The sequence below is a fragment of the Sinohyriopsis cumingii genome, chromosome 1 (genome assembly GCF_028554795.1).
Source record: "Sinohyriopsis cumingii isolate HCF-2022 chromosome 1, ASM2855479v2, whole genome shotgun sequence".
Classification (NCBI taxonomy): Eukaryota; Metazoa; Mollusca; class Bivalvia; order Unionida; family Unionidae; genus Sinohyriopsis; species Sinohyriopsis cumingii.
Window position 1 is genome coordinate 116,534,635 of NC_142961.1, and position 24,729 is coordinate 116,559,363.

Sequence of the window (24,729 nt, forward strand, 5' to 3'; positions counted from 1 at the left end):
AATTTAAGTAAGAAATAATTAATGTCACGGTCGGGTCATACTTTCAAAGAATGTCCATTACGACCCTACATTGATCGTAATCCTTGTTGTTACTGAACAATAAATATTTACTAACTAATATTTATTAACTAATTAGTTTATCGTTAATGGTTATGCAGATATGTAAAGATTTGATTAACCTTCGAATGTGAACAAATGATACTGTAAAATTAAATCCTCATATATATATATATATATATATATATATATATATATATATATATATATATATATATATATATATATATATATATATATATATATATATATGCTGAAGCTAATTACCAATAATACCTGGGCAAAAATGGTCAGATGAAAACGATGACGCAAATCCTGGACCTCAATAAGAATGATTACAAGAGGTCAAGGTGAAAGTAAATCATTATGCACTAATAACTCTCAAAACGTAGATCATAAAATAATACAAGGCAGTACAAAGACTCTAGACTGGCAACTGACGAACAAATTAAAGGAGGCCCTGAGTGGCCGAGTGGTCTAAAGCGCTCTTCGTTACGGATCACTGCCATCTCACCGTTGTCTGCGGCGGTTCGGGTCTAAGATTTCAGCCAATGTGGGCATGTGAGAAAGCCTGCCAGTAGCTTCTCGTGGGTCGGTGGTTCTTTCCGGGGTTTTCCGGGTTCTTCCTCCACCATTAATACTGGCCGCCATGTATAGCCTATCGTGCTGAAAAATGGCGTTAAACCCCACAACAACAACAACAACAAATTAAAGCGACGAGAAACGTTTACTCGATTGTCCTGATGACAGTAACGATTGCACCTATGTGGTGCATTACTAGATTATATGTCACTTACATGACAAGAACAACCCGATAGCTCTGGTGAAAATAATTTGAGATAAGAATGATTTATTAGAGTTACAGGAGAAATTAATGAAGAACTATATGGGTACAATGCCATCTATACCCCCGTTTTTATATACATTGAAAACACAGAAATACGCCATTCACTACAGAAACTTTAAATTTTACAAGGTTTACCTGATGCTGGTCACAATTTTAACAAAATATAGTTCATAATGTCTGGTTTTTCTCTATCCTTAAAGAAACAGGTAACAACAAAATTAATGTATGCGGTTAAAATGTTGTAATCCTTTAGCTTTAGGTGATCATAGCTTCCATGTCATAAGGTGATGCATTCTGCCTAAACTGCCGACGATGAGATTGTTTGCGTCTCCTATAACCTCCATCTCATACTATACATATTTCTTCTTGATTCAATCAATACATTTCAGCTTAACGTTTCTGAATTGCCATTTGTAAAGTTTGATCAGGATTTATATAGTCCTTGGTGTACATTCTGCGCAAATTGCACAAAACGAACAGGAAGGTATCTCCTTCCAAATAGAAGAAAACATGAAGTACAAGAAGATAAAATATAAAACATAAAATTTTTATAATTGTGTAAAGTGTATAAAAGATAAAGACAACACATACAAAATCCTTAAAACGTGATTAATATTTGTTGTGTAAACCTTAATCTATTAATAAATCCAAGATCGTTTGGGCAATATTCTCTCGCAGAGTTTCTTTGAGCATTTTAACGTCAACATAATTTTTTACTCATAGGATGGAAATCGACAGAGATTGCATACAAGCCTAATTTTCCGATTTTAATGACATAAAGATGTGAAGCATCTTCTGTTTCTTATATTAACAAAACGAGATGTAGCTTAGCTAAATCCATGAGTAGAAGGTAATATTTAAGATGTTATTTCAGACAGAAAAACGTCTAATTAACCGAACCTCTTGTGTGACTATTACAATGCCATCAGTGTTTTAGTTCTTGTCCAACAGAACGAAATTTCATCTTTCTCTCCAATTTTTATTTCAATATCAGGTGGACACCCTCGACTTAATACATTAAATAAAAAAACGCAATATATCTTCATGCAAAATATAATTGTATCGATCTATTATTTTGTTATTATCAATTTTTTCCTTCAATCCAATCATTATATCATCTAATGCAATACTCATTTTGTCCATTTGTGTCATTGGAGATTGTAAAAGCACCATTCTGGTTTAGGACTAACTAGGCATCCTAAGAAGTCTTTTATTGAAAACCACATGTTGATATTACCATCCATCCAGAAGGAGTAGAGATACGATTTTAAAGATGGCTGCTGCGGCGACCAACCTGTAATTCTGTGAAGCACCATTTTCATTCAAGACCAACTAGATCATGGGATAAATGTGTGCGTAAAGGTTCATGGCAACCTTTTCATGTGAGTTAGGAGGAAAAGGTTTTAGAATCTTACAGACGGACGATCGAAAAAATCCAATCTCGTAAGCCCTGTTAGTCTATGACCAGTAAAGCTATAAAAAAAAAAAAAACATTAGGAATTTAAAATAGTCATTGCTTCATTCCATTTACTAGCGTAATTTAAGTGATGTACAAGAAACAACATTTTTGTTTCTCTTGACATGTGGCTACATGTTTCAGTTCTAGAGCCTTCTTGTTCTTTCTTAAACTGGCAATTTTGAATTCAAGTGAGCGTTTTCTATGTTGACCAACACTTTCTGAGCGGATCTGGTAGGTCTTTGAAGCTTCTATAGTGTTTCAATCTTGGATTCTCTCTTTCGTCTTTTTTTTTTTTTTTGTTGCCTTTGCTACTTTCCATTGATTTTACAAATAAATTTAAACAGTTTGATCAGCATTTTACCTTTGGTACATGCCATCTCTAACACGATTTAAAGAAGATAAGTTGTTTCTTGCAAGCTAACTCATACGTCTGCTACGAAAAGTGAAGATTAATTTCACATTTGCTTGCGTAAATTAACAATATGAATTTTGCGATATATTCAACATCTGCAAAAGATAAAGATAAATACGACTTGTACAGAACTAGTAACTACATTAAAGTTTGCGCACGTATTTGACACATTTTCCAATAATGTTTTTGTGGTTTATCTTCTTTTAAGACCAAATATATGGGATATTAAAATAAGGTGAACTCTTTTTATCACATCTTAATTCGTATTTGTTTAATATGATTGGATTTTTGTTATTGACTGAAATAAAGAGTCAAGACAAGACAAGGAATGTCTGTTTAATTCATCCATGTACACGTAAAATGTGATTGCAATGACTTGAATTTTTTCATAAAGTCCTGCTATGTAAACAGCATTGCCCCCCCCCACCTGTCTAGCCAATGAATTTTAACTTAGAAACTATTCATAACACCATTCTTAAAGTATATATATATATATATATATATATATATATATATATATATATATATATATATATATATATATATATATATATACATACATACATATACACACACTTGACACTAAAATAGGGAATTAATTTATGTAGTCAGCATTCCTGTGTCTAACCTTACCTTCCCCACCACATACTCCATGGAGGTCTTACTTGGAAACCAGTGATCCCCGAGATCCACACCCAGCATAGCCCATGTCACCGAGTGGATAAAACATTGAAATTGTAAGCAGAAGGGTGTGGGTTCAATACCCACCATCAGATCAACTCAGGTCGACTAAAACATTTCTCAGAAATGTGTTACGCTTGTTTGTATGCCATGTATTGCTTTGCTTTTATCGCTTCAATTTGGATGCATTGCAGGAGAAGAGCATATTGGATTATTTATTTTTAAAGAAACCTAAAGCATTAAAGTAAAAGTTCAATGATTCATAGCTATGGAATTGAATATACGAACTATCACTTTAAAGTGTTCCGTGCTTTTAGTTGTTTTTTTCTTGTTGTTTTTTTTGTTGGTCAGGCAATGCAAATAAAGGGTATTACTGAAAGACAAAACACAGCCTATTCATTCACACTATTGCACACATTTTAGTTTCCCAAAATAATTAACTCCATAACTTATTTTATTTACGTTTAGTATTACTTGTAAGAATTCTATTTTATTTATTTCAGCTTTAAATGACATTTTTAATTTGGTCCTTGGGATGTAATGTCTCGAATTTAAAAAAGCAACAAATTTTATTGTTAAAATGTATGCACCATGTACAGTAGAATAGTCTTAAAAAAGTATTTTAAATTATTCAATAAGAGGGCCACTCTGCATAAACCCAAACGTGTAATTCTCAATAATCCAAATCATGGGTTACATCCAGTGCTTTAACAGCAAGAATGCGATGCACACAATATTTTCTACCGAGTTTGGTAACATTCCATTCAACAATTTTGAAGACGAAGTTGTATACAGCTTCTCCGTGTTTAATAACGGCAGACATATTTAATGGAAGATTAGCATCATTTGCATAAATTTAAAAGGTTTTCATGCCTCGATTCTCAATAATGTCTATTTTTTTAAAACGGGATTTAGAGCGTTTTCCTTTTACGCAGCAGTTTTTTCTGTCTTTAGTTATAGTTTAATAATATCTGAAGGTGAATTAGCAACATTTGCATAAATTCGAAAGATCTTCCTGCCTGGCTCTGCTTTTAAATTTTATCACATTCTGTAGAATCGTTTTTGTGAAGTCATTTAAAGTGGGGGTTCTTTTTACTTTTGTGGCAAAAGCAGCAACATTTTATAGTGAATCAGCATCACGTGTATAAATTTTAATGCCCGTTATGTCTGGATTCTTTGTGATAAATTTGGTCAAAATTATTCCAGTGGTTTTTGATAAGTTTCAAACAGTGTTTGTAGATATGGCGATGGGTGAGCTAAAATGGAAAAGTGAAAAGAAAGAAGACGATAACGAACAAGAAAGCCAAAAATGTTACAGTGACGAAAACTTCATATTATTTCACATGACAAGAGTTTTGAAAAACATCAAACTACAGAAAACCAGCTGCATTGTTGAAATTATATCTTCCATAAACTGATTTTGTTAATCATCGAAGGACAGAACATGTATCACTTTTCACCTTTCTGAAAAACACGTTTTTACTGGTCAAACACCAGATACGTGAGGGCCCGGAGTGGCCGAGTGGTCTAAAGTTACGGATCACTCCCATCTCACCTCTGTCTGCGCCGGTTCGAGTCTCGGATTCAGCCATTTTAGGTATGTGAGAAGGCTTGCCAGTAGCTTCTCGTGGGTCGATGGTTCTTTTCGGGTTTTTCCAGGGTTCTTCCTCCACCATTAATACTGGCCGCCATGTATAGCCTATCGTGTGCTGAAAAATGACGTTAAACCCCACAACGACAACAACAGATACGTGAAAGTCGGTGAAAAACAGGTTTAAAAAGACTAAGATTCCTCTGATAAAAGAGAAATCAAGAAATCTTGAATAATTTAGAATGGCTGACTTCACAACTGATAAACCTTTTAACAGTATTGCCTAGTTTATTTCTCACCACCATCAACTCACTTGCATAATGCACAGATATGTCTGAAATACCATATAATGTAACAAGTGTGGTTGTTAATGGAACAAATTTATCAACAATAAAGCAACCAGTGTACATTTAATTTACGGCCTCTTTCTGTATTGTCATTTCCTCCTTATTTATGTTCTGCTTTGCAGTGGCACTCTCTTTGGTCCTTTCAAATCTGTCTGTATTAAAGTTATTATACAAGCATGTAACGCAGATAGAGGTAACATGTCTTGAATGAAAAAAATCAAAGTTAGTAATTAATTCTGTTTGATGTGATGTAGCATTACACCTGATAATCAAAATAACTAGAAAAGTTTATCTGCTTTTGCATTAACAAAAATATCATAACTTCTTGATTTGTTTCCAATCAGAAGCCCCAGTAGCTCAGTTGGTAGAGTATTAGATTTATAATCCCAGAACAGGGTTCACTACCCAGTCTGGGTCAGCTGCATCCATGTGTTCTTCAAAATGGCACTAAGCTACCATTTTTTGCTGTGATATTACCAGTAATATGTTCAAAGTACCGTTAAAACCAACCAAACAAGGTTTCCCATCAATCCTTTTTAAACTTTATTTTTGGTTAAATCTCAAAAAGTTATCTCTTTCTAAGTTTTAATTGCAATAACTATGTTAAATTCCTGTTTGAACTCATTATTTTAAGAAAAGAAAAGGAGTTCCTACTACATTTGTTTTCTATAAATCTAAATTCTTTTCCAGTTAAACTCTGTCCATTTTGTATTACAATCAACTAAACAAAATGGCCAAGTGGTGAAGAGTTTGAAACAAAAGAATCTGTAAATGTTTTCTATGAAGGTGTTGATATGGATGAATAATCGGACATAAAATCTTGCTAATGATTTTGAAAGATCTGAAATCAAACCTGAATATACTGCACACCTTGCTAATAAATTTGATGATCAAAGCCCTGAATGTTTTTGTACTGAGCTTCAAGCTACTAAACAAAACATACTATTATTATGTAACTATTCGGAGGGTATGGTCATAAAAAAATGAGAATTTTTTATTATATAGAAGCTACTTCTAGCATTAGAATTTAGGAACAGATTTAGCAAAATTTGAGATACTGTATAAAGTTAAAAGGACCTCCCAGAAAATATCCCCAGGAAATAATGCTGATCAAGAGAAATAAAAGTACCTGAAGAAACAGTGATGCAAACAGCAGAATCAAATGAAATGTTTGAAGACCAAATAAGAGAAACTGATACTATAACCTAAGAATATTACAAGGATTGGGACAGTGACATATTAGAGCAGTTAAAAGAATAGCTAATCAAATAGTTTACTTACTCTAAGCATTTGAAGAGAACTGATGAGAACTGATACAGCAAGGAATACCCCTCAAGTTAATAAAATATGAACGACTTGTTTGTAAACTTTATACACTATAAAAAAAAAACTTAAAGAGGATATGATACAATGTAATATACATTTATGAGCACAAGATGTAACAAGATTTAAACATATTCAATGGCATTGGTCAGAAAATTAATTATTAAATGATAACAGCCAGACTTGCTATTTCATAAAGACATAAGAACCAACAAAGAAGTATTTCCAGTAGAGCTTCAAGTCCACCAAAAGGTTATGGAGGACAATTAGAAAAGTATCCTGTTGCTAGTATTCTTTTGTCTTAATCTCAGCCAAGGCTCACATATTTAGCTCTGAAGATATAATGTGCTGACCACACAATAGCACAATATAGTCAAAAACAATGCCCAGTGAATAAACTGACGTAATGTATATCAGAGAGACCCTAAGGCAATCATTCAATTATAGGTTTTTGACAAGTTTTGGAGATAGGATTTGACATATCTTTTGTCCTGTGCATTGTCACTATACAGTATTTAAACAATGTGGATATAATAACAACCAAACTATTAAGACAGTGACAAATTTACTGATTGTCTGACAAAGAAACATGTAAACTTGACCATGTCAATGTTGAACAAGGACTAGACAGCTAAATCTTTATTGACTGTTTGATCAAGAAACAATCTATAAATCTGACTTAAGCGACCTTTGAATTTAAGTGTGAAGATATTTAATTTACAGTATCATGGATAAATAAATCAAGGACAATCTGATATAATGACATGTAAGATGTGACATATCTATATATCTACAGACACAGACACACAGCAGTTTGATAGCATACTGGTTACACATCTGTTTTATATACATCTAAATACTCAGTAGTTCGTGTTTTGCAAAGTGCTTTATCTTGCTTCAATCAATATCTGCATTAAAGATTCTCTTGCAATTATTTTATAACCTCAACATCATTCTGTGGCCGTAAAGTACTGTGATTGGGTGTTTGACTCAAACACTATGACTAAAATGGAATTGAAGGTAAATTTAGTTAATGACACAGCACACATTAATTTCAAAGACAACTGTTTTGGGAGAATACCTGTCATCTATTACCAGATTCTTAATGTATAAATCAATAAAGGTTTATATAATGATTTGGCTGGGTTTTTATGGAATGGCAACACAAGTAGGTTTTTTTAACCCCAGGGCAATTGGAGTAACATGCCTTGCCCAAGGACACACAATAGAAACTGACCTGATGGCAGGATTAGAATCAATACCCTTCTGGTCTGAAACACTAACCACAGAACCACCATGATGACGCATGCAAGAAGTGATTTATGTACTGAGAGACTACCTGTCTTGAGAGTAAACTTTTAGTTAGCTTAAGGAATAGTCTCTCAAGACAGATCTTTCTGGATATACATCTGATCACTTGAAAATTAGGTTTAAAAAATAAACCAATACATTTAATGATAACACAAGCTTATTTTATTTAGGTCATCAGCCAAAAAATCACTATTGAAATCCATCAGAGACAAAAAATACATTTTATATAAACTTTTATGCAACCTTATGCTAAAATATTCCTTATGAATGAAAAAAGTTAACATGAATTCAAACGTAACTTGTTTTTTATGCAGACCTCAGCTTTCTTCTTCCTTTCTCCATGCTTCAGTTTTTACAGTCAGGTACTTTATGGTGATCCCTTATATGGCTGAGACAAAAGCTTGGTCTTTAGGGTGATTTCTCATATGGCTGAGACAAAAACTTGGTCTTTACCTTTCATGAAATCCTCAGGCTGAAAACAATATCTTGAAGAACTAACTACATTAAATGGTTGGATAATGCTCTTAAAATATTACTGAAAAGTTTTCTCTTAGCATAATGGAACACACCTATTGAAGCACAGTAAACTGAATTTTCATTCAAGATTTTGGAACATCATGCAGAAAGACCAAGTCTTTAACTGCATGGAACAAGGCAGTCTACTTAAGACAGACTGCATTGAATGAGGCAGTCCATTTAAGACAGACAACAAACAATGTTACTGCATTTAAGCAATTTTTATTCTTTCAGTCAGTGACCTTGACCATTGACCTTTTGACCTAATGCAAGTGCAAGCCATCAGTGAAGTTTGATATCTGTAAATCGTGGAGAACATGAGGAACAGAAAATTTCTGTAAATTCCTAAAGTTTAATTCACAAAATTTAAGCATTTATACAATAAAAGAAAATAAAGCAATTTGCTCAGGAGCAGCATCTGTTACTGTTAGTATGTTCTGTTTTTCTTAAATCCATGAATATGTGGTTTGAAAAAACAAAACAGAAGATTTGAAAAAAACAAAACAGAAGATTTGCTCCAATCTTCATCTTGTATTTGTTAAGAAAAACCTCCAGATACAACAGGTGTACTGAGCACTCAGAGATACCTTCCTAAATCTACATACTGAATTTTACAGTAGTTCATCATTAAAAATGTTACTCATGAGAGGAATATAGCGTAACAATAGTTCACAAGAATGATAGGTTTTGTAGCTATGTTAAAATTTGTTTTTCCTTAATCCAGGATATATCATGTTAAAAATCTATTATCGTAAGTTCAAAAATCAGTAACACAGTTAAATTTAAATATATCAAGAATAAAATCTTGTTTAGGAATCATCTAATTTTGAGCCCAACATAGACCTGATAGCTCGTGCCCTCATTTCCAGCTCTAACAACTCCATTTGGTTTTGTGTTAGGACTGGGGCTATAGATCTTTGAACAGCTAACTTTGCTGTTTGATTTAGTTCGTCACACAATTTGTCTGAGATGGACACTTCACCCTCATTTTCTGCCTCTTCATCTGCCTCCCAATCCTGACCCTCATGCTCTGAGTTATCTCCTCTGTCTTCTGTGTTATCTCCCTTGTCTTCAATTATCTCCCCTTCTTCCTCTTCCTGAGCACAGTCAAGACCTTCATTTTCACTGTTTGCATAACCAGGGGTGACACTAACAGTTTTGTTCTGAAAAAGATACAATTAAATCTGCAGCTGGGATAATACAGCATCTGAAATTTAAACATTTTGAGGAAATCTGAAATGTAGAATTTGACTTCAAATGACCCAATACTGGCTGAGGTAAAATGTCTGTCTAACTGAGAAATTTTTACATTTTTATTCTCTTATATCCTGATCCATTATCCCTGAAATCAATAACAAAAAATGTAAGGCTCAACAAAGATGTGTATTACCCCATATGATACATAATCTCATGCCCTGAAATATTTCCTGTTAACTTTTTGGTTTTATTGTGTAAATAAAAACCTGGTACAGACTTATACGAAATTCAATGAAATATGCCGATATACAGTGTAACCTGTCTAAATGAACACCTCCACACAGCCAACACCTGTACATAATGAACCAGCAATCTAGAAATGTCACTGATATAGTGGACACTTGCCTAATACGCAATACATAAAACACTTTTTGGTCAACAAAGTTACGTATAATGTACATCAAAACCTAACACATGCATGACATCAAAACTCAGCTGGACAGTGAAGTGGAACAATTTCGTAACTGATATGAGTATGTGTCCAATCTACAAGTACAGTCAAGATAAAATAACAACAGCAGTTCTCAATATCTTCTAAATTAAATGGCTCACAAGAATGGGTGACCAGAATGACGCATATTTAGTATTATGTTAACAGCATTCTCATTTATAATCCTTACTCATCCGCAGGCTGAGTAAGTGCAGATTCGTACCTTGAGAATAAACTTGTGTGCATTTTCCACTCTTAACAAACACCAAAATTTAATATTGCCAAACAGCTTGTGTGCATCAATTACTTTTCTCTATTTTGACCTATTGTTGATAGCCTGTAACTGGTCACAAAGAAAGTTGACATGGGTTTTTCACACAGGTGTGCATTGAAAAGTTAATAAAAGAAGGTCTGTGACACTTTCCGGTAATCTTTACATCATTTTGAAGTGGAGAAATGTTTCCTTTCAGCAAGTCATCACTTATCTTTAAGAGTCTGACTTGACAAAGTTGACAGCCAGATCATGTGGAACTTTTGTGATTTTTCATCTGGTTAGATATTACAATGCTTGCCCCAAGGTCATCCAACTTTGAAGATGGCAGCATCAGATATATAATGTTATGTACGGCATTATCATAAATTCATAAAGCACATAATGTCAAAATGACAGTTAATTGGTCAAAATTTAACTTGGGTTATGACATACAAACCTTACAAAATATTTTGGTCAATGAGCAATCTTCCCTTGGAATGTTTTTTGAGTAGGTCTCCAAACACAGAATTTGGACTTAAAGGAGACCAGAAACCAATGGAAATATAGAATAATAATAAAAGTACTATAGCAGAAAACCTTATTCTGAAGTATCATCTGCGACTGTAATGCCAATATTTAAATATTGGCCTATCTTCTAGGAGCTGAATTTCCGTGACCTCGTATGCAAAATTTCCGCGCCTATTCGGTTACTTTCGGGATGTGACATCATAGTAGCGACTCCAGCAACCCAAGTGGGAGTTGCCAGAGTAAAAGACAATACCGTTTTGCGTTGCTTACGGGTGTAATAGAACATTAAGAAAAGCCTGTGAACATATTTTTTTTTCTTTTCCGAAAGATAAAGGCATCATGAAAGAATGGGTACATTATTACAAACGAGTCGATTTCAAAGCAACACCATACAGCACTATGTGCTCGTTACATTTCTCAAAGGAATGTTACGAGAGGGATCATGAAAAAATAGCAGTTCAAAGATACGCAAATGCTAGGCCTAGACTAAAAGTTGGCGCTGTTCCAGACATACGTTTGAACATTTTGAATCCTGGGAAAAGAGTTAAACGTGTGAGTTACGAAAATGGGCAGAAGGACGAGTAAGTGACCACAAAATGCAACGATCAATCCACATAGCTTTTATCTAAAACAGCAGTGCTAAAAACAAATCTGATAGCCCGACACCCTGGGCCCCTTCTGGTTTTAGTTCCGGCCCATGCTGTATTCAAAGTGAGGTGCCCGTCAGGCTTGTCGAAACAAAAAGTGTTTGCCTGAGGAAACTTTGATCGCGCTGGTGAAATGAGTAAATGTATTTTCAAGATGTTGACATACATGCCTTAACACGGCACAATCTAAATCAAATCACCACTGTCGTAGATGAAACTTAGATTTGATTTTAATCAAATCGAAGCTTTGCTAAAAATAAGATTCTAAACCTGTCGAGTTTCAAGAAAACACAATTTTCAGTAATCTTATAAAAATTAAATTTAAAAAAAAATGCATTGTATACATGTAGTATGCATAAACGGTAATCTGTATTAATTGGAACTGATATAAAACTATTCCTTGGGCAGTTTAAAAAGGAGCGATTAAAAAAAAAGTCAAAGTTTCACATTAACTGTCTGACAATAGAACGGGGGAGGGACTATTGACCCCCCCCTTGCCCCAATGTGCGACCGCCCATTTGACGTGCCTTTTCTCGCTGTGATACGCCTTATTATTCCCCCATGACAAGCCTCTTTTGCATACTCTGGTCAGTTCTGGCTAAATTGCAAAATAGCTAAAGTTTTGATTTAAGTACGCAAACAATAAAGCCTGTGTGACTAATGAACAGAATCCTTATCCTTACATTGATCTTGCGAAAAGGACTGCCCTTCGGACATACTTCCAAGAAACCATGTTCGATAGTGTGTGTATGTATAAGCACCAGCAATTGATTACCAAATAAACGATGCCTATTTTGTTGTTACTTACGATGCCATGGACTTCATTTTAACAGTTCAAATCTGCAGTCACAAGTTACCGTACATCTGGCAACTGTTTTTCTCAAGTTTTATGCCCCACCTTATTTTCTTAGGTTTAAGTCTTAATGCATGTAACACTGTTTGCTGATTAAAATATTTATTCAAAATTAGTTCTTTAGGGCCACATATACTGCATGGTATATTTTGTTTTATTCCTTGTAATTTAATCATGGTAATTAAACTTTTCATACACGGTAGAGGAATGTCAGGTGTTAACTGGCCGAGATGCGATTTTGTTTGCAGAGAAAATTTCAACGTGATCATTCATTTAAGCTAATTGGTGACAATTTTATTCTTTTAATTATTTTTTTTTACTATAGTACTGTTGTAGTTGTTTAAAAAATCTGAAATTTACTTGAATAATGTTTAATCTTCACGTTCTATTTACTGAAGAAGAAAAAAAGAAGAAAAAAACTGTTGTATGATATTAATTATTTCGTCCAGTGCCGGGTTTAGACGTGTGTGCGTGTGATTTGAATTTTTAACGTAGCTTTAACAATTTTTCAGTCATATCGCTATGATGTCAGCAGTGTGGCAGTTTAGACTGTGGATTGCATACGTTATATTTAAAAATGGTTTGGGGTTGGGTTTTTTCTTCTGACAAATGAAAATTGACAGACATAATGTAATAATCGGGACTTCGCTGCGCAAAATTGAGAGATATTACGAGATCGGGAGGTAAATGAGGAAATACCCCCAAAATCGGGAGGTTTTTCTCCCGGCTTGAGAGTTGACAGGTATGAACTGTCCGGGCTTGTGGAATTTCATTCAGGACTTTAGTTTATTTAAGTCACCAGCCCGGGGCCTGTGCCTAACAAATTTCTTTTAGTACTTATCAGTACAGTACATAAACTATTATATCAGACTGCAGATTCAACTTTTGAATGTGCAACCCAAATGTGGTCTCCTGTCTACCTCGCTCGCCAATGTTTATGTTTGTATTCGAGGACTCGCTAGTATAGCGTCACGGTACCACGTGATCTGTCGTCTCATTAAAACTCGGAAAAACTCGGCAATTTACGGAATCGTGGTATCTTCCACGCAATATAATCACTACCCGCTTACGATATTTCATTTATAAACATTGCAGTCGAATTAAAATCTGTAGAGAATTACATACGTAAAAGGAAAATTTTGATTTCTAGTCTCCTTTAAAAGATTATTTAGTACAAACGTAGGTGGAAATTGTGAAGACCTCTAAAACATTTATCGAAGTCAACGATTCCTACCGAGTAGGACCATGTCCCAAAAGATGTGTGTGTGTGTGTGTGTGTTTAGGTTTTTAATGTAGCTTTTAAAAACTTTCTGTCATATTGCTATGATGTCTGCAGTGTGGTAGTTATTTATGTTGTTGTTGTTGTTGTGGGGTTTAATGCCATTTTTCAGCACATGATAGGCTATACATGGCGGCCAGTATTAATGGTGGAGGAAGAACCTGGGAAAACCCCAGAAAGAACCACCGACCCATGAGAAGCTACTGGCAAGCTTTCTCACATACCCACATTGGCTGAATCCGAGACTCGAACCGCTGCAGACAGAGGTGAGATGGCAGTGATCCGTAACAAAGAGTGCTTTAGACCGCTCGGCCACTTGGGGCCCCAGTTATTTATGATGTTTAGTACTCGGGCATCATGCTGCAGACATGTCCCACCCAGTCAGATTATCCTGACACCAGGCCGACCAGTCCTAACACTAACCTCTTAATGCTGAGTGCCTAGGGAGGCAGCTGTTAGTACCATTTTTGTAAGTCTTAATGACTCCACCAGGGTTCAAACCTGCGACCTCCCACATACAAGGCAGGTGCTCTAACCACTTTAAAAAAATCATACAATTTTGATGTTCTTTGTCTTTCACCAGTCTAACTTAAAACATTTGATATACTAATGACAAGGGCAATTTCAACATAAAAAGACACCATGACCAAGGAAAGGCATCACTATAAATGTCAATACCATTAAGATATCAAGAGAAAGGTGTGCGACTATATCACTTGGATTGCAAAGATTCTCTCTTTCTTTAAATTTATGTTAGGGACCATGTGTCAGATGGGTTTAAATAATCTGCACTATGAACACAAATTAATCTGACTCATTTTAGTATCACACTTGCATTGGATACCCGTCTTTCTTTTCAGTAACTGCATAAGCAGTAAAGCAAACTGTATTGAGTACAATGCGGAATAGGACAGTTAAAAGTGAAATTTACTGAGTACAATAAGGACAGAGATGCTTAGAAGTGAACTGGAGAGGACTGAGGGCAGTATGAAGTGAACTGTATTGAGTACAATGAGGACTGGGACAGTGAGAAATAACTTGTATTGAGTACACTGAGGACTGGGACAGTGAGATGTGAACTGTATTGAGTACAATGAAGACTGGGGCAGTGAGAAGTGAATGGTATCGAGTACAATCAGGACTGGGACATTGAGAAATGACTTGTATTGAGTAAAATGAGGACTGGGAAAGAGAGAAGTGAACTGTATTGAGTAAAATAAAGACTGGGTCAGTGAGAAGTGAACTGTATTGAGTATAATGAGGACTGGGACAGTAAGAAGTGAACTATATCAAGTACAATGAAGACTGGGGCAGTGAGAAGTGAATGGTATTGAGTACATTGAGGACTGGGACAGTGAGAAGTGAACTGTATTAAGTACAATGAGGACTGGGACAGTGAGAAGTGAACTGTATCAAGTACAATGAAGACTGGGGCAGTGAGAAGTGAATGGTATTGAGTACATTGAGGACTGGGACAGTGAGAAGTGAACTGTATTGAGTACAGTGAAGACTGGCAGTGAGAAGTGACTTGTATTGAGTACAATGAGGACTGGGACAGTGAGAAGTGAACTGTAACCATACAATGAAGACTGTCAGTGAGAAATGAACTGCACTGAGTACAGTGAGGATTGCAACTGTGAAAAGTAAATGGTATTTAGTACAATGAAGACTGGGACAATGAGATGTGAACTGCATTGAGTACAATGAGGACTGGGACAGGGAGAAGTGAACTGTATTAGTACAATGTAGACTGGGTCAGTGAGGAGTGAACTGCATTGAGTACATTAAGGATTGTGACTGTGAAAAGTGAATGGTACTTAGTACAATGAAGATTGGGACAGTGAGAAGTGAACTGTAATGAGTACAATGAGGACAAGGACAGTAAAAAGTGAACTGTATTGAGTACAATGAGGACTGGGACAGGGAGAAGTGAACTGTATCGAGCATGTTGAGGACTGGGGCTGGGAGAAGTGAACTGTATCGAGCATGTTGAGGACTGGGACAAGTACCATACATTTTGCAACTCATTTGTTCCTGAGACAAGTTTTGAAGATATGTTCATGAGCCTAGGTTACATATCAAGGTACAAATGACTTTAGTTAAGAAACTCTACTTAAAGATCATTAATGAACAACAGCTTTGTATATTTCCAGCTCTGATTACACTGCTCTGGTGGCCTAGTGGTTAGAGCATCTGCCTTGGATACAGGAGGTCATGATTTCGATCCCCGGCAGAGTCATAACAAAGATTTATAAATATGGTACAAACAGCTGCCTTGCTACACACTCAGCATTAAGAGGTTAGTGTTAGGACTGGTTGGCCTGGTGTCAGAATAACATGACTGGGTGGGACATGATGCTACATGTCTGTGGCATGATGCCCAGTGTTAGACATCACTATAAACTGCCACACTGCAAACATCATAGAAATATGACTAAAAAATTGTTAAAGCTACATTAAAAATCCAAATCACACACACACACACACACACACACTTACACACACAGATTTATTAGCATTTCTTTGCACTTCAAGGAACATTGTAGGTTAGAAATGAGAGCTGACAATACAAATGATGACTGTACATTTAGATTTTGCCCAAAATCACTGATAATGAAACTACCATGTCTTGGAATGATATATTTTGTGCCTTCCTACCTTCACATGGGACTCGATCTACTTAAATGAAATTTTCTAATTTAAATTTTAACAATTATCTGTTGATGATCAGAGTGAAAAGTCCAACTGCATGTTAGTGCATTAACATTTTCAGTACAAATCTAGTTTCATTTTTAATTTATCATGCATTTCATTGTTAACTTATCAGGTATTTCATTGTTAACTTATCAGGTATTTCATTGTTAACTTACCATTTTCAGTGCTGGATTGTCATTCTAACTGAATGGAGCAGTGCAGTAAATTTGTTCCGAACAAGAACTCCTATTATCCCTATGATTCTCTATTCTTTCACATTTTATGCAACACTCAGAGCCACAACTATACAAGCTGTAAAGTCATCAAGAGTACTAGCCCTGTATATAAAGAACACTTCATTGTCTTTTATACACAGGTTCAATGCATATGCATTATGAAACTCACTGCCATAAAAAGATAGTAACATATAATTCAACTAACTCATTAAACCCTGGCGCCTCATTTACTTGTCAGGAGGTAGTACCCTACTTCTGTGCTCTGTAGCGTCAAGGTTATTTAAGATACACTAGAGTGGGTGGTATTATAGAAAGGTAGACAGATGTAGCTCTACAGTCATAGCAAATAATCTGGACTTTCTGGTTGCACTACAAAATACAGACAGAAAAACCTATTTTTCTGGACCCGATTTTTTCCCCACCAAACATTTGCCTGTTGATGGAATCCAATTTTGTGTCTGGATTTTAGACTTGTTATCCTCGGATCAAAGGCAGATTGGTCTAAACTGCATATGGACAGGTGAACCTTAGCAAAAAGTAGGGTAAGATGGGGATTTGGAATAAAAAGTAGTATGGATGTGAAATTGATGGGTCCATTAGACAAAAAAAAATGAAGAAAAACAAAAAGAAAGAACTCTTTCACCTTTCTGCTCATCATGCGTGAGTGAAATAGTCAATGCAAAACAACGTTTCTAACATAACAAATAATTAGGTTAATCAGAAATCTCTTGGAAGTCAATTTATTAGGATGTTTCCAGATATAGCCCCCAAAATGTGTTTTTCACTCACATTTCAGGCAAAAGTGACAAAAACATCCAGGGGTTAATGAGTTAATAAATTCCTGCATAGCGACCATGAGACATATTATTTAGATATGTGGACAATTGTTAAAAGATGACTGCAAGTACATAGAACTAGGTTAGCATCGTTTACCCCTGCTTGTTCTTCATCTTGGTGCTGTTCCTCAGAACTTGCCATTAATCGGCTTTGACCTACTGTTCTCTCCTCCCTGGAATATTACAAGATGAAATTTCTCAAACTGTGGAACAGTACATGTACAGTCAAATGAAGATAATGCAGATGCAATTTTGTTCTTATTTGTTATCTCTCTATCCTACTAAAGAAGTGTAGACAAAAATTCTAAGATAGCCAAAATTGGACATGACTTTTTCAATGGTAAGCAAATACTCCATAATACATCCAAGTTTTCAACCTCCATTGGTACAAACAGGCGGCCTCACCTAAATACTCCATCATAATACATCCATGTCTACAACCTCCTTTGGTACAAACAGGCCTCACCTAAACACTCCATCACAAAACATCCATGTCTACAACCTCTTTTGGTACAAACAGGCCTCACCTAAACACTCCATCACAAAACATCCATGTCTACAACCTCTTTTGGTACAAACAGGCCTCACCTAAATACTCCATCACAAAACATCCATGTCTACAACCTCTTTTTGTACAAACAGGCCTCACCTAAATACTCCATCACAAAACATCCATGTCTACAACCTCTTTTGGTACAAACAGGCCTCACCTAAACACTCCATCACAAAACATCCATGTCTACAACCTCCTTTGGTACAAACAGGCCTCACCTAAACACTCCATCACAAAACATCCATATCTACAACCTCTTTTGGTACGAACATGCCTCAAATAAATATTCCATCATAATACATCCATGTCTACAACCTCCTTTGGTACAAACAGGCCTCACCTAAACACTCCATCACAAAACATCCATGTCTACAACCTCTTTTGGTACAAACAGGCCTCACCTAAACACTCCATCACAAAACATCCATGTCTACAACCTCTTTTGGTACAAACAGGCCTCACCTAAACACTCCATCACAAAACATCCATATCTACAACCTCTTTTGGTACGAACATGCCTCAAATAAATATTCCATCATAATACATCCATGTCTACAACCTCCTTTGGTACAAACAGGCCTCACCTAAATACTCCTTCATAATACATCTATGTCTACAACCTCCTCTGGTACAAACAGGCCTCACCTATTGTGTTATAATAATCTAACATAACTTAACAATTACTTTTGCTCAAGAAACTGATGACATGTTGATTAAATGACATACCATACATACTTGCTGACAAGTTCAGTCCAACTGCAAACTGCACAGACCAAGATCTGTCACTGTATGATGTGTCAACAGATCTGATTTAATGCAGTTTGTTAAGTTAAGGGTAATCACTAGAACAAAGATCAGACCAGCATGTCCAACTTCCTTCAAGGTGCAGTCTGTTTAAGTGATTTTTAAAGCCCCACCCTATGATGTAAATAAGTGGATAAAACTGGGTCACGGGCATTATGACCTGCAGGTCATAGGCTGCACATACCTTATATAGACCCTGATCTGCTGGATCATTACATGATGGCAGATCAGTGTCTATGTTGGTCACAGTTGGATGTGACTTACAAGCAAGTATCGATGGTAATATAATTGCATGATTTGTTTTTCTTGATAATCCCTTGTCGAATGGAAAATACACCTGCACTGTCCTAAACAATGTTGTGCAGCTGCCAATAAGTGACCTTATGCGAGATGATAGATCGCTCTGCCTACCAAATCATGTGACATGACCACCTGTTAACCTCCGACAAACATGCAGTACTTGGCAAAGAAATATGTTTCAGTTTAAGCGATATGTTTATTAAAAATGATTTGTATTATTCTTAAAAATGTAAAATTACAAAGCTACATAAATTATATTGCAGTAGACGATATATTTATATCTGCAGTTCAAGTTCATATAGCAGTAACCTAAATGTTTTATTTCAATAAATGATAAAAGTCGATTTTAAAGCTGTTCGAGACCTTATCTATGTACCAGGAAATTTGCTACAAAAAATGCTAATGTATTTAGTATATAATCTTATCCGTGTTAATTTTATCTGGCTTATGTTTATGATGCCTAGAAAGTAAAAGAGTTACAAATAAATAACAAATTACCGATTAGAAGAATACTGTCGTACACAATAATTTTCAACTTCTACCGTGTTCGCCAGACGGAATTTTGATCAATGGTTAGTGTTGATTTGGTCATGTCAGTGCAGGCTTAATATTTAAGATGATACTTATCAGAAACCATTGTTTAAGCATTTCTTTATTATTACATTTTTTGTATCCTCACCCCTCCTTCAGCCCAATGAGAAAGTAAAGAGTCACTCAAGTGTCTGACAGATTGAGACAAGAAATCATTATTTTTGAGACCTGCCGAAAATAAAGTGTAAATTTTCAACTTTAAAATAATGCAGTCTTGGGTTAAGTGCTTCCTATACAAGTAAAATAATATACATCAAAGCCCGAAATTGTAGGGGGTTCTCCACCTAGAACCTAGAAACATTTACTTTTACATATATATTTCATTTCTTTTATTCAAGCCATTGATGGAACATGCTTTCAACATACATTTATGCAAACAAACGTGTTGCAATTGCCATCAATTGTTTCCCTATGCAGCTGATCATACATGCAACCACAAAAAAGTCTTTATATATCAAAAATTTTCTCAATGCTTTGGGAAAGGATTAAATCTAGTTCCTCCATTCAGACATTCCGGATATCGACTGTAGAATTACAAGCCTCCCACTGATTTCTTTACACCCTTATTGATCATGAAATCAATAAATTATTGCAAAATTTCTAAATATTTATCATAATCAATTCATGATTGCCACAAGCAGCTCGTCGAAGGAAAATGGCAGACAAAAGCAATGCCTGGAAGTTTGTCTAATTTATGCTTGCTGACTGGTTAAATGATCAACATGATTGACAAGTGGCGATAGGTCAATTTGATTTAGTCTACAAAGATGATTGCTATTATGGGGAGAAAATACTGTTGTTTTTTTCCTGCAATAATACCACTCTCTAGACGTGCAATTGCTAAAATCAAACTGCCTACAATTAAAACCACTCTTTTGAGACTAAACTGCTAAATTTTATGCACACAAAAATAATCCACTGCATGTTATTTTCTCTATGTCATTCTGTCTGAGCACTTTACCTTTTGGGTTCTGTGTTGGATGACAGCTGAAATGACGTGGAGTCCACCTGAGGTTCCTGAGCTGTAACTGTAAAATAAATGACATTTTTGTAAGTTTATTGAGACAAACAAAAAACAATGGATTCTATCTAACAATTTAACTTTCCTTCTCAATAGCTTAATTTGTAAGAAAGGAGTGAAGTTGATGTGTAAAAACATGCATCTTCTTCATCTATATGTAATGTCATACTTGTCATAAGTTGACGTGTAAAAGTTTGCATCTTTTTTCATGTACCGGTATATGTAATGTCATACTTGTCATAAGTTGACGTGTAAAAGTTTGCATCTTTTTCATGTACCGGTATATGTAATGTCATACTTGTCGTAAGTTGACGTGTAAAAATTTGCATCTTTTTTCATGTACCGGTATATGTAACATCATACTTGTCATAAGTTGATGTGTAAAAATTTGCATCTTTTTCATGTATGTGTAATGTCATACTTGTCATATGTTGACGTGTAAAAATATGCATTTTTTTCATGTATGTGTAATGTCATACTTGTCATAAGATGATGTGCAGTGCAAAAAACATTTAACGCCTAACCCCCTGACATCATCCTGTTTTGCAAAACACTATTCTAAGCAACTCAGCAACAAAAAACCAAAACATCAGCAAGAACAAAATAATCCCATTGACAGAGAGACAGACAGATCTTTCTTGAGCACTATGATATGCTGGCATCAAATAGCCTATATAAACAGCAAAGAGTCCTGCTTTGTAAACGTATAAAGCCATCAGGCCTTTTCTACAGTTGATTCTCAAAGAGTAATTAAAAGGTATGGTGGTCTGAGGTAAACAATCACCATTTCACAGATTAATAACAGGCAGACAATAGCTTGGGTGACGAGGTGTTAAGTACTTTGTGTACTGGTGTGTGTGTGCGCACTTGCTTTTGGATTTTAAACATAGTTTTAACAATTTTTCAGTCATATCGCTATGATGTCTGCAGTGTGACTGTAGTTTATACTGATGTCTAGCACTGGGGCATCATGCCGTAGACATGTAACATCATGTCCCACCCAGTCACATTATTCTGACACCAGGCCAACTAGTCCTAACATTAACCTCTTAATGCTGAGCGCCAAGTGAGGCAGCTGTTAGTACTATTTTTATAAGTCTCTGGTATGACTTGGCCAAGGTTCGAACCCATGACCTTTCACAGCAGAGGCAGACGCTCTAACCACTAGGCCACTGAGCTGTCTGGTAAGAGAGAACCCATTAGGTTAATTTGAAAGCCAGGTCAGTTAAGTGCACTCAGTGGAACAGCCTAATCGGAATGGACATGGGTAAATCAAAACATCTGCATGTTGAAAAACAAAAGTATTACACATCACCTCCTTTGATTACAATGTTTAAACTATATTTGTTAAAGATTCATGATCAACAGCAACATTTCTTTGACGTTGGATTTTACTTTATAAAACAATGCAAAATATGATTAATCAGTAGTCAGTATAGTGTACAAGAGTAATTCATTTCTTAAGGCAAAATGTCAAAATGCAGCTCCAATTCAGCGAAGGATGAGCCATCTAAAAAGCACGCAATGCCCAGCAAAACTAAATTTCAGTACTCCTGACTGACAGAGTCTGACTTGGTGAAGCAAGGTGGCAAGTAGAAGCTTTTTATTCTTTGCACATACTGCAAGCATCATGTGTATGACATCTGCTGACATAGCAAAACCATCTAGCACCATGTGTATGACATCTGCTGACACAGCAAAACCATCTTGCATCTGGACATCACATGAATGCAGAGAACAAACCCAAAAGTTAACTCGGTAGGAATAAGCAACTGTCATTTACCTTCAGTAAAGCCAAGATTTGAAAATCTAGCTATGTTGGTAATGGTGCTTGTACTGAAATCTACTTTGTGCTAAAAATAGACCATGATGTCACTGTGCTTGGCTGCCGCCATATTGTTTTCGGACAAAGGACTGAGAGGCGCTTAATAACAAGTAGTAATTCACGACATATAAGCAAACAAATTTTTTTTTTTGTTGTACTTCCTTCACTATGTAATGTTTAGTTATAATCAACTATAATATATGCTTGTGTACAGTAACAATTTTGTACATTTGATTTCTCTGTAATCCTTCTGAATTGTTTTCAAATCTACATTGAGTAAAACTCTTGTAAGTACACATTAAAGGATGTGTGTGTGTGTGTGTGTGTGGTTTTTTGTGTGTGTGTCCGAAATAAATATGCTGAAACCAATTGTATTCCATATCTATTTTATTTCCCTTTCAGTTAGTTTTTGTGTGAAAACTGTGTATAATTATATAGGTGGCTTTTGTCATAGGGACAGCAGTTTTTATATTGCTGTTTCCATCAATATATGCATACAGTTATAATTCCCGACAAAATGTAATTTAATATATCTTTCAATTAAGGTAATGTATTATCCACATATAAATATAATCATCCAGTGATACTCTTTTCAATATCTAATGAACATTATGCATTCTTACATGTTCATAGTTGTCATTCAAAATTATGATTTGTTTGTCAAACTGACACTGAAGTAAACATACAAATTTTCTCTCCTTCTTTCTTAACTTTGTTACTAATTAACACATCAGAACAGAAAAGGGTAATAAAATCACTAATGCATAATACAAAAAAAACAACAAACAAACAAACAAAACCAATGATACATTTTTGCAAAAATATATGGAATATATATATGCAACATTTCTAGATCATACATGCCAAACATCAAATTAACTAGACAGAGTGTAATTTTATGTGCTAAGCAAAATATAAGAAACAGTCACTTTCCTACCGTACATCCCTCTCTATTTACATGTTGAATCACGTATAAGAATAATTCACCGATACTTGGGGAAAGAGGTTCAGTTCCCTTGGAATTTTCATCTCAAAATATTCAGAGTATATGTATCGGTGATGAAATGCAAGCAATTTGTGTATTATAATGTTCGAGAAAGATTCATCAAATTGATTATATGATTTATACAGTCTGTAGGTTTAACCACCACTGTAACTAAATACTGTAATGCACATCTGTATCTAGATGAACAAAGTTAGCGACTGGTACATGGTTTTCAGCAAGAATAATAACACGGTAAAGATCAATGAATGCCATTACGCTGGTTCGCCTTGTCCGAATGGCTATATTTAGAAACTGATATCACTGCATGTGACATTTCACAGAGGTAAAAAGTACAAGTGCCATTGCATATTTAACTCTCATGCAGCAATACAGATGCATAAAAATCAGAGAAAATTGAAAGATCTTTGGAGATGTCTGAAAAACATCACCTAGTCTGCACTTTTGAAAGGGAAGGCCCAGAATTTTCTTTTGGGCTGGGATTATTTGTTTCTCTTCCAAAGAAAAAAAAAAATTCACCTGCATAAGGGATGATTGTATTTTTTTCCCCTATAATTAAGGACAAGAATATTTTTGTCATGGCCAGAAAATTTGCCCCAAAATTCCCAGCCCCTTCCCCCAAGTAAATGGTTAGTCCCTAATGACTGCAAAGGTAAACACAAACAACACTGCATTTCCCTCAAACCAAAATTGAACTACTGAAAGCAGCACTGAAGACTGTACTAATTCGTACTATATTCCAGTGTATGATGGATTTTAAAAACAGAAAGTTGTTATTTTTGATTTACCTGATAGCTTTGTGTCGTTACTGTGTGAGTGTGCACACATAAGTATCCAGTGATGACATATGACAATGCCAAGTCTACCAACTATTTTTTCTTGGTAAGCGTATAAAGCGCTTCAAAGAAAACATGTCATTTTCTTTTTGTGTGAAATGCCCCATAATATTGCCAAAGATATGGACAGTCCCAATATTCCTGCTGCAGCCTTTGAAGATGTTGATAAGGTGTGTCCAGGTAAGTACAACCCGTTTATCCTTGTGCAGTGGCCGAGTTTATGGTTGACAACGTCCAGT

General features: G+C 35.4%; 1 protein-coding gene across 3 annotated transcripts in view; it reads right to left on the minus strand.

Annotated features, from left to right (window-relative positions):
- Positions 1-8,167: 8,167 nt before the first annotated feature.
- LOC149807712 (caspase activity and apoptosis inhibitor 1-like) overlaps positions 8,168-24,729 on the minus strand; it is a 325,008-nt gene continuing 308,446 nt past the window's right edge. For all 3 annotated transcript variants that reach the window (XM_089969669.1, XM_089969649.1, XM_089969659.1), the window contains 3 exons: positions 20,767-20,833; positions 17,655-17,730; positions 8,168-9,707 (listed from right to left, as the gene is read on the minus strand). In XM_089969669.1, coding sequence (XP_089825795.1) covers positions 9,354-9,707; positions 17,655-17,730; positions 20,767-20,833 — 497 coding nt within the window. In that variant the 3' untranslated portion in view covers positions 8,168-9,353. The remainder of the gene's footprint in view (positions 9,708-17,654; positions 17,731-20,766; positions 20,834-24,729) is intronic.